Raw genomic sequence first — 12,068 nt, 5'->3', positions numbered from 1 at the left:
CTCTTCCGATCTATATATGACAGACAACTTTCAGTTTCTGTCTAGCGAATTCACTCACAAGTGGCCAGCTAGGACTATAGTAGAAAACATTTGGCCAAGGTGGCATGCAGTGGGACTGAACCCAAAACCATGCAGCTGAGAGTCAGACAGAAATATTTCTAAATTTCCTACTTTCACAATTTTCTCTATTCTCAGCAAACACAAGAATATGTTGTTGAAAGCGAAGACTCCCTTCTGTCAAATCCAGCAACATTGATGCCTAAATTGATTATACTATTATCTATTCCCACTTTCCCTCCCAATGGACACAAACATAGTCATGAAATTAAGAAGTTTACTTTGCAGCTACATGATTTTGGGTTCAATAACAATGCATATCACCTAGCACAATTGTCTTATACACTAACATCAGGTCAATCAAACCCTTGTGAGTGAAGCTTGGTGGATAGAAACTGCATGACTGTCCATTTGGGACACTGTTCCTATTCTTGAATTAGACTTAGTCACCCAGTCATTACGATATGGTTTCTTGAGTATATTTAGTGAAGTTCACTCTGTTGTGCTCAGGGCCAAGTCTTGTATCTGAGGATAATTTTACCAATTTTGCAGATCCTAATAAGGGATTCATTGACCCGTTCTTCTTTAATTAAGCTATTTGAAAGAAAAATATAAAAATAATGCCTTTGGTGCCTTGCACATCAGCTTATTTTACTCAATGATTAACACAAACTTATTCTTAGAAACTTGTATATTGAAAGTACTTCTTAAGATGAACAAATTTTAAAAAGAGGAAATGTGGGTACTTCAAGTTTCAATTTTAAGTTGATTCTCCAGTGTTTTGTTCATTTTACAGGGATGTAAAATGATGTATTTACTCACATTTTTAAAAGTTACCTATTAATCTATCCATCTGTCATAAATAAGAGTTTGAGCAATATTTAACAATATAACACTTCCCAAACTATACACTTGCTTGGTCTCAGTTTCCATTTATATTTCATGGTAAGTCTATTTCTTCACTCTAACAAATATTGTTTTGAACAACAACAGAAATGAAAGCCTGTTACCTTCATATTTGGAATGATGCATATGTCTCTGTTGCTAGATTGTCAGATTGAACCCAACCAAAAGCCTGTTACATAAGCCTATCACGTATCACCTTCTCTAATCTATGTTTTACTGTAAACTGAATCCCTTGTGCCTTAAGGGACCCACCAGACCTTTTACAGTCTTTTCCACCCATCATCTCCACCCTGAACTTGGACAAGATATTTTAGCCTGTTCATCTTTCAAGAACTTTCTTAATCTTCTTTTTGCATTCATACTTCCCTTACTTGACTTTCCATGATATATCTCCTTTAGGTGTGATAACACAGACTGCTATTTTAAACTAATATTGCTTCTGTTGCACATAAAGAAATTTTATTCAACCAATCAGCTAAATGCAACATCACTAATTTTTCAATCACTTTTTCTATATCAGTGATGACAGATTTTGCCTTGGCATCAGTTGGTGTTATTCCTTCCCTGCCTTTATCTTATCAAGTACAACATAATAAAAATTCCAAATACTTTGTATCTGTAAATCAAATATTAATTGTTTTTTTTAATCATTTACATAAGCCTTTCTGGATCTCATTATTTTTTAGTGTTGCTGGTCAGACCACATTACTTCGACAACCAAACCAAAGTTCAATCTACCAAGTACCCAGTCATTCAAGCAATGGACCAGTAAACACAAGTTCTTCAACTCTTGGATCCAACACTCATTCGGTGTCTCCTCGGCATAGCTCTCAATCTTATATCAATACTTCAATTCCTGAGATGGAAGCTGACCGTACACCCTACCATTTGCGCAGTATAGACTTCCGTTCTAGTATGTCACCCACATCATCACAACCTGTAAGTTGATTTCTTCATAAATCTAGTAACTATGTCAGTCAATATTTTGATTTCTTCAGGAAGATTATAAGCTGCAAATGAACAGAGTCCATTGTGCTAATTGTGAATTTTGATTTTGAACAAAAAAAGGTATAAATATTATCACTTCCTTTTACTCTTCTGTATAGGTCTTGAGGCCTGTTATCTCTGTAGTAAACCATTATCTAGGTATGTAGTAAGCTTTGTTGGGTAGGTAGCAACAAAGCAAAGTTTGCTTTAACCTGTTTAAAGATTGCTATTTAAACTGCAGAATCTGTAAAAGCCATGTAACCCATATTAATATCTGTAGCACACATGAAATGTTTACATGTATAGATGTGTGTGTATATAAGTGTAGTTGATGCTAATTGTTTTATCTACTTGGTCAAAGTGAGGGAGAAAGAGTGCAGAAAGGCTGTAATAGTTGTTAGTATACGTCAATGTTACAAAAACACAAACTGGACAGTGGTCTCATTTACAAGACTACACTGTCTTCAAGACATACCCAGGGTTTAAATGTCACTAGCAAATGTATATAAAATGGTTGAAGGATGGTGCAGTGATGAGATAAAAAGAAAGTTTGATTATGGTATACGTTTTTGTTTTTTCATTATTTTAACGTTTTTTTCTTTTTCCTGATCTTTCAGAGCACCAATAACAATACTCCATCACACAATGAAGACTTTCCATACAATCGGCTTCAACGCTATCCATTACATTCTCGTGAGATTCAGGAGTTCAGTGGATGCTCTACATTTCCAAAACATGGTCATGAACGAATACGTATTCCATCCAATACCAGCGTAGTAACGAAATCTTCTGTGGGACGAATTTCTACAAGTTCATTTGAAGTTGGTAAGGAAATCATAAACTTCTCTGTTTCTTTGAGATTTCTGCTGCAGTACATCATCTTCATCATCATCAACATTGTTTTAAGATCCACTTTTCCATGTGTTCCATGAATCAGACAGAGTTTATTTTGTATGGTTAGATGTTTTTCCTGTTGCCAACCCTCACCTGTTTCCAAGCAAGGTAATATTTTCCATGGCCAGACATGTTTTTCACAGAAGATTAGAAATGAATAACATCGCTTGTATGACTGTAATCCTTGTTTACAACCATCATGTCATGACAGGGGTCCACTCAAAAATACATGCACACACACATAAAACTGTTATATCCTTATGTCTCCAATATCGTAGTACGCTTGATATTGTTAACATTGGATAAAGAATACACTGTAACAGTGTTATCAGAATACAAAATAGAAACAGCGGCAGTAACAAACATGTAACAAACCAACAATCAGTATTTCCAACACACTGACTCGAACTGTAAACTATACCTGGACTTCGAAAACCAAACTATGAATTGCCAACTACATCAGACCGCTACCATTTATATGTAGTGGTCCTGTCTATTCTCATCAGAAGGTGTTGTACTCTTGCCACGGCATCTTCCTTTTTTGAGATTTTGAGTTCTGAAGGAATAAAGAAATTTTATTTATTATTATTATTTTTTAGTATCTTTTTCGCTTGGGCCTTATCTCAAGGTGTTCGGTCTGCTTCCATTTTTCTCATGTTCATTCTATGGGACTCCATTACTTTTGGTGCTGGGACATTGACTACATAAAAAAATACTTCCAAAGGAATTTCTCTCTGTTCTTTGGTATGTCTCTTCTTTACTTGATTTATGTGTCTCCTTTGTTCCCAGTGTGGTCCTTTAATTTCATACATCATACTTCCTATTTTTTTGGTTACAAGGCCATCCTCCCAGCCTTCTTTACCATTTCTGTAGGTTTTAAAATGCATTTTATCTCCTACTTTGAAATAGTTCGTATTTCCTTTACATTTTTTTTTTTTGTCTGGCAATAACTTTTCAAAATTGATTTTATTCTTCTCATGAACATCAACTCTGTGGGTGACTTTCCTGAATTTGTACTTGGATTGGGGGTTAATCTAGTGCTTCAGCATTACATAATTCATTTCTAGCTTTTCTTAACACTCTTTTGAACATGTCCACAAATCTTTCTACCTGCCCATTTGACCTCGGGTGATAGGGTGGAGTGAAAATATGCTTTATCACATGCATTTTATCTCAAGAATTGCATTCCCTTACCAGAAATTAACATGTCAGGAACACCATATCATGTAAATAATTCATAGAGGAACTTTATAGTTGTCTTAGCAGTTGGTTTATTGCATTTGTGTACCTCTGGCTACTTTGTACAGTTGTCTACAATGATTTGATAGTAAGCACTGTTCACCAGTCTGGCATAGTGGATATGTAACCTAGACCATGGGTTCTCAGTCTCCGGCCACGATTGATACTTTACTGGCAGGGCTTTGGCCGCAAGCATGCAACCTCAACAAGTTCTCACCAAATTTTCGATATCCTGGTTCAAAGTCAGCCAATAGATGTAGCTCTCCATCAGAGCTTTCATCCTCGACATTCCTGGGTGTCCGCTGTTGAACTGCTATACATGTTTTTGTAATGTAGTTGGTCCCACAGCTCTTTGCACATACATCAGAATATCATTGCATATTGAGAAACTACTCGAATTTGTATTCATATTCTGCTTATTTTTTAAAGCTTCTTTCATTTTTGTAATATAATCATTGCCTACAGATTGCATTCTTATATCCTGTGCAGTCACTGGCAGTTCTTGGATAACATTAGTCATAATACATTTTATTCCATTTTCTGTCTGCAGTGCAGCTATCACAGTATCTTCTAGTGGTTCTGTATTTTTGGGAAAATTAGTCTCGATAGACAGTCCACATGACCAATTTTTTCAATGGAATATATTGCATTTTGAAATTGTAATTTAGTAATATTATACCCCAACATTGTAGTCGGTTCATAACCCTTTATGGGTAGGTAACCCTTTCTTTGACCCATAAATTGATAGCAATGGTTGATGATCTGTTTGTAACAGAAAACTTCTACCATGTAGAAACCTGTGAAATTTTTTTACAACAAAGATAATCAATAGGGCTTCTTTTTCTATTTGCATTTTTTTCTCTACTGTTGTTATTGAGCACAAAACATGATTCACTGGTTTCATAATTCCATCTTTACATTTGTATAGCAAAACTGCTCCTATTCTGTATTCTGAAGCGCCAGATGCTACAACATCTATTTCAGGATCAAATGCACTAGAGACAAATCTGCTATTAAAATTTTTTTTAATTCTTCACACACATTGCGGCGTTTAACTAACCAATTTCACTTTACTTCCTTTTTTAATAAGTCATTCAATGGAGCTCCTAATTTGTGCATGTTAGGAATGTAGTTTTGGTAGTAGTTTGGCAGCCCAAGAAATGCTTGTAATGTTGGTATATTTGTTGGAGCAGGCATATTCTTTATTGCATCAGGCTGTCTACCATTTTTATCAATTATTTGCCCTAAGTACCTAATTTGAGACAAAAAGAATTCACATTTTTCTTCACTCAAAGTGAACCCCATACTCTTTAATTTTCTTGAACAAGGCTTTTATATGCTCCACATACTGTTCGTGCGAATTACTCTTAATCAATATATCATCCAAATAAGGGATTACAAATTCACAATCAGATGACAGTGTCCATGATTTCCTGAAATATTGCCAGTGTAACCTTTAATCCAAAAAGTAACCGGATATGTCTGTACAATCTTCTATGTGTATTTATTGTCATTTACTTTAATCTGTAAATAAGCGTCAGACAGATGCAATTGGAAGAAAATTTTTCTACCATTTAATTTTGCAAAAATGTCCTCTAGAGTCAGGAGTAGAGATAGCATGCCTTTAAGCAGCCGTTTAATCCTGTAGAGAAATTGGCACACAGCCTAATCTTATATTTTTTTAATGCACACTGTGGGCACAACCCACTTCGAGTAATCCACCTTTTTCATGATTCCACTCTTTTCCAGTCTGTCCAATTCTTCATTTACAATTTCAGTTGCCACAAACGGTACTCTTCTGTTAAATTTAAATACAGGCACAGCATTTTCATTTACTTGAAAGCAGGCTTCAGTCTTTTTACATAGACCTAAGTCCTCCAGTAGTACTTGAGGAAACATCTTTTTCAATTTTCTCTTCAATTCCTCAGGCAATTTATTTTTAACGAGATAACCATTTATGTTTTTGCCATAGATACTTATGGGAAGGTGTCATAAGTCAAATAACTCCAACCAATCTGTACCAAACAGATTGATTGTATTCTCCACAATGAATATTTTTGCTTCATGTTTATCTTTGGAATGTGACATCTGTACACATTTTGCCTATGGAATGTAATTTATCACCATCATGCCATGCACAATTTTCTCTGTTTTACATAACCTCAGTTTCCTGATTTTCCTCCATGTATCTGCATTTATGGTTGAAATATCACTACCTATATCCAACTGTGGTTTAATATTTACCTCATTTATTTTTACGTGAATAAATTTTCTTGTTTATGTGTTGTAATCACTTTCTGCTGAAAGCACCTTAGAAATTTTTGCATTCAACTCTCGTAATCTTGTCCGGCAGTGTGAGCTCTTGTGACCAAGTTTCTGACAACTATAGCATCTTTGGTTTTTAAACAGACACTCTTTTCTAAAGTGTAGGCCTCCACATCTATAACATAGATTGGGGCCTGGCACTCTTTTTTGGTTGTACTTTCTGGGTTGACACATCTTGACTTTTTTTCATGTTGTGCTTCAGTTTTACCATTGTTTGACATTCTTCTGCAATGGTCTGTAGAGTTATGTCTTGATTCGCTTGCTCCATTTTGAGAGAATCCTTGCCCACATTTTCTCTATCTTCAGTTGCCGTAAGGCCTTGTATGAAGATAAGGGATTTAAACATACTCTGAGTGAGTTCCTGAAGTTTAAAGTCTTCACACATACGGTTGACTACTCCAGCATATGTAATAAAGTCATCATCGTCATTTTTTGTTAAGCTCCAACACTCCATTTGAGTGTTAAATAACAAACTTTTGTCACAAAAGATCTTTGATAGTAATTCAATAATTTCTTAGAAATTAATCTCACTCAACTTTTTGGGCAATATAAAGTTACAGTAGTATTCATGCTCAGCTGGAGCTATCATGCGTATTAATAGCCTCACTTTCTCCTCATCCAGCCATGACTCGCAATCTTTGTTAAAAGTTTCTTCATACCTTCTACAGTACACAGGAAATGTAATACCCTCCTCCAGATTATAAGTGAATTCTGAAATCAAGTTTGCCACGCCATCTGGTGGAAACAAAATTACTGAATTTTCAGACTTCCTTAACTGTAATTCAATTAACTGTTGTTGTTGTAATATTTGCTTCTGCAACTCCTGTAGTTGTTCCTGTTGCTTCTCTTGAAGCTGTATTACTGCAGCTAATAGGTTCTCCATCATCATCATCATCGCTTGACGTCCGTTTTCCATGCTGGCATGGGTTGGACGTTTTGACTGGGGCTGGCAATCTAATCTGGCAATGTTTCTGCAGCTGGATGCCCTTCCTAACACCAACCACTCTGAGAGTGTAGTGGATACTTTTTACGTGCCACCAGCACGGGCACAAATGGTCAAATAATCTATGTAAGCTTTGAAAAATCCTTGTCAACAGATGTTATATCCTTACACCTCCAATATCGTAGTATAGTTGATATTGTCGGTGTTAGATAAAGAATACCTTGTAACAGCATTATAAGAATACAAAATAGAAACAGCGGCAGTAACAAACACGTAACGAACCAACAATCTTTTATGAACCAATCATTGATATTTCCAACACACTAACTGAAACTGTAAACTGTACTTGAACTTAGAAAACGAAACTACGAACTGCTGACTACGTCAGACTGCTACTATTAATCTGTTGTGGTCCTGTCTCTTCTTATCAGAGGGTGTTGTACTTTCGCCACAACAAAAACCACGCCAGCTTGGAAGATGGATGTTGAATGATGATGATGACATATTTATAAAAATACACACACACACACACACACACATACACACATATTCATATATATACATACATACACACATATTCATATATATACATACATACACACATACATATACAAAGATGAACTAAACAGTACAGGAAGAGACACTTAGGGTGGAGAGTCACTGAAGAGGTCACAAGATGTATTGATGAATGATTTCAGACAAAGAACACTAAAATAATAATAATAATAATAATAAAGCTGAAGTGAAGAGCAAGTATATAGTATATATGGTTAATTGGCATAAAAAAAAATGACCATCCCCAAATATAACAATATACATGCACACACACACACCATACACAATGGGCTTCTTTCAGTTTCCCTATATCAGATCCACTCACAAGCCTTAGGTTGGCCTGAGACTATAGAAGACACTTGCCCAAGGTGCTACGTTGTAAATCTGAACCCAAGTCCACATTGTTGGGAAGCAAGCTTCTTAACCACACAACTATGCCTGTATACATATTGGGAATTGACACCATGCTGATTTCATTGTCGGCTGCTTAGTTATAGGAAATGATATTACATGATGAATCTCCCATATTTTATAACCCCCCCCCCCATATACACACCCTATCTCTACCTTTGATTATTCATTAATCACACATCAGATTTGTTAATATTTGATTTAACCCTTGCTTAAATACACTTCTTTTGTTTCAATTAATCTTGAAAATAAAGACTTCAGCAAAAACAAAAAAAGGAAATTCATTATTAAGTTTGTGTTCAAAATATAAATTCACATGAAATTTTGATGGAAGGTTTTAGTTAAGATCTATAAAACAGGAAGTTTGTATCAGAACCAGATCATTTCCAGGTGAGTTAGTACCACAAGGGTTAACAATATTATTGGTTACTTAGTGAATTGTATTGAGTTTAGATAATTTAGTATTTTATTATGTAATATTGCCTAATTAACTCTATGTTAAATTATTCTTGTAGTATCAGAACGCAGCAGTCCAATGTCACCTGTGATGTTTCCTTTGGAACGAAGTTCCACACCTTCTCTAGTGCCACCTTTATCTAATTTTTGGGTCCATTCGAAACAAGGAAGAAAGTAAGGAAATGTTTTTAATCATCTCATCAAAGGAAGGATAATATATTATGTTTCTTTTTTTCTTTGCTAGTTAACCTGGGCACAAACATTAAATATTTGTTTATATTTGTATTTGCTGTTTGGATGTGAGTAATTCCTGTTCAGTACTTCATATCATCATCGTTTTAACATCTGCTTTTCCATGCTTGTGTAGTATTGGCAGTATTCATTGATACAGATATTTTATGGCTAGACATGTTTACACAGAAGATTGGAAGCAAGGGACATCATTTATATGACAGTGTCACTCATTTACAACTTTTATGTAATGTCAAGATAGAGAAATACATGCAAAAATAGTCTCATGCATGTGCATGTACACACACCTACTACTTACTTGTGGTGACATTCACCTGGGGTTGATTGTGCCAGCTCCAACCAACAAGTTGCTTGGAGTTTTAGTGGAAATATAAGTTCATATGTGGTCCCGGTCACATGCATATATGCTTTGGGATAGAGCCTGTCTTGCCATCAATTGCCAACTATCACAGAGGACTCAATGACCAATTATCAGAGCAAACAACACCTGGGTTTAAAGCAAGTTCTAGAGACAAGCTTTAATAAACCCTCACTCCCAGTGATCTTCCAGCATGTCAGACACCAACATAGAACTTCTGAGTGCCCATGTTATTGCTAGATAGCTATTGAACCTACACTAGGTTCATTCATACTTTTGACAGGTCTTGTTTTTAGCCCTGCTGGGTTCCTAGCAACCCTTTTCACAAGGCAAGCCTAGTGGAGGTGCTAGTTTAGTTGCCAACGATCTGACCATGCAACAGGTTGTACTGGATTCCATGTTACTAGTAACATTCATGACAGACTTCACAAGTGGCCTGATATCAGAACACACATGCACGTGCAATGTCCTTTCAGTTTCCATCTACCAAATCCACTCACAAGGTTTTGGTTAGTTTGCAGTTGAACTGAACCTGAAGCCATCCCTGTACCCAATGTAATTGAAATAATTTCAAGCAAAAAATTGCTGACATATAAAATAGAAGTTTATGTACAAAATTTCTAAACACAGTTAGCTATAAAGTACAGTTTCATAAAAATTATTTTCAGTTGTTCATTTTAAATGTCAAAATATTTTTTTGTTTATATAAGTTCATTCTTTTTCTGGGGCAGCTCAGTAAAGAGGCTTATTAAGTATGAGTATGTATGATATTTTACACTTAAATGTGTGTCACACACACACATACACAAACACACTTACAAACAGATCATGATAGTTTCCAGTTTCTTATTACTTACATAAACAAATAATAAGGAAATACATTGTTGGGAGATATTAAAAAAAAAAAAACATGGTTTGGAGTTTAAAACAATTAGCTGTAGGTAAATTCTGTAGATTAAGAAAATATTATTATAAGATTGTCTTCAGAAAATATGATGAAAATTTTTATGAAAAATTTTCTTATCCGATGGAAATGTTAAAAGCTATAGCTTTTCTTCGTAGTTTTATTATGCTGTCCTTGTTCTACCATAAAAAGAATTTGCATTTCTGTTTCAGACCTAAACCAGGTGATACACGAAGTATGAGCATTGAAATGTCTTCAGAACCTGTTGGCTTCAAAATCGAAGCCTTGAAATCTGGAGGCATTTTTGTTTCATCTATAAGTGAAAATAGTTTAGCCGTAGAACATGACTTGTATGTTGGTGATCAACTTCTTGAAGTAAGTTTCCTTTGCAATTTGAAATTAACAGTACTGTTAATAATAAATTAGCTGTCTATGTCAATTTTTAGGGGTGAAACTAAGTTTCTCTCTTTTATTTTTTGACTGAAGACCATGTTTTAAAAAACAGGTTTGATTTCTATAAATAACTGCTCTTGTGTATAATTCTCATCATTATCATCATAACTCTCTCTGGTGTGGGCCTTTGTGTCTAACTCTACCTTCCACATGGGGTCCTCAACACAAAAAACAACTGGTACTCTGTCGATTACAATGACAAGGGTTCCAGTTGATCCGATCAACAGAACAGCCTGCTTAGAAAATTAACATGCTCATTTACAACTATCATGCAATGTAAAAACAAAGAGACAAAAGCATGCGCAGCCATGGCTGTGTAGTAAGAAGCTTGCTTCCTAACCGCATGGTTGCAGGTTCAGTCCCACTGCATGGCACCTTAGGCAAGTGTCTTCTATAGATTCTGGCTGACCAAAGCCTTTTGAGTGGATTTGGTAGATAGAAACTGAAAGAAGCCCACTGTATGTGTGTGTGTGTGTATGTGTATACACACACACACACACACATATATATATAGCAATAAATAAATGGAGGGGATCACGAGGTGATATTCATCAACTTTTAGACGTTATATTATGTCTATTTATTTATTTTTCAAACAAACAATTTTTACAGTATACATACATGTATAACATATTATGCTTTACATATATAAAAATACCAGTAATTATTAAAATATATAACGTAGGACATAGAAAGTAGAATAGTCTCTTACAGCTATTTCAGCCAAGAAGTCATAGTACCCCACTTTACTTCCATCCCTTCAGTGAACTGAAGTATTTGGTAGATAAGATTAAGGTACTTGGGTGTGCCTCTGGGCTTCGTCATAGTGTTGAAAGTTCATAAGGTTAAGTTGTAAATATAAATACATACATATATACACACTTTTACATATACATAAATATGCATAAATACATATCTATACATTTATATACATAATTATATGCATACAAAGGAATTAATTATTATCAGTACATATGGTAAATCTGAGTTTGCGAGCGTGTGTGTTGCATCTATAGAAATCCACACCTTACAAGATAGCAATCTGGGAGTTGCACCAATGGATTCCTCATGGTTGAAAATTCCCGGAATCGGCCAATTATTTTTTGATTTTTTTGCTTCCTAAAGGGTGAATTTTTGCATTATCTTGGGGTGGGGGGGGATTAAGCACGAGATTTTACATAAACACAAGGGAGATAACCTATGTTACAGTAATTCGATGTAAACCAGATGCTAATGGTTTACTAAGTGTCCACAACTTACAAGATAGCAATCTGGGAGTCGCAACAATGGATTCCTCATGGTCGAAAATGCCCGAAATTGACCATTTA

The 12,068-nt window shown here is 35.2% G+C and overlaps 1 protein-coding gene across 1 annotated transcript in view; it reads left to right on the top strand.

Moving 5' to 3' along the window:
• LOC106873835 (disks large homolog 5) overlaps positions 1–12,068 on the top strand; it is a 173,897-nt gene that overhangs the window by 129,975 nt on the left and 31,854 nt on the right. Inside the window, exons 11-14 of the mRNA XM_014921344.2 lie at positions 1,650–1,902; positions 2,568–2,775; positions 8,833–8,947; positions 10,500–10,662. Of these exons, the coding sequence (XP_014776830.2) occupies positions 1,650–1,902; positions 2,568–2,775; positions 8,833–8,947; positions 10,500–10,662 (739 nt within the window). The remainder of the gene's footprint in view (positions 1–1,649; positions 1,903–2,567; positions 2,776–8,832; positions 8,948–10,499; positions 10,663–12,068) is intronic.

This window comes from Octopus bimaculoides, chromosome 7, assembly GCF_001194135.2.
Source record: "Octopus bimaculoides isolate UCB-OBI-ISO-001 chromosome 7, ASM119413v2, whole genome shotgun sequence".
In the NCBI taxonomy this organism is placed as follows: Eukaryota; Metazoa; Mollusca; class Cephalopoda; order Octopoda; family Octopodidae; genus Octopus; species Octopus bimaculoides.
Note: the sequence above shows the minus strand (reverse complement) of the source record. Positions and strands in the feature narration are given on the sequence as shown.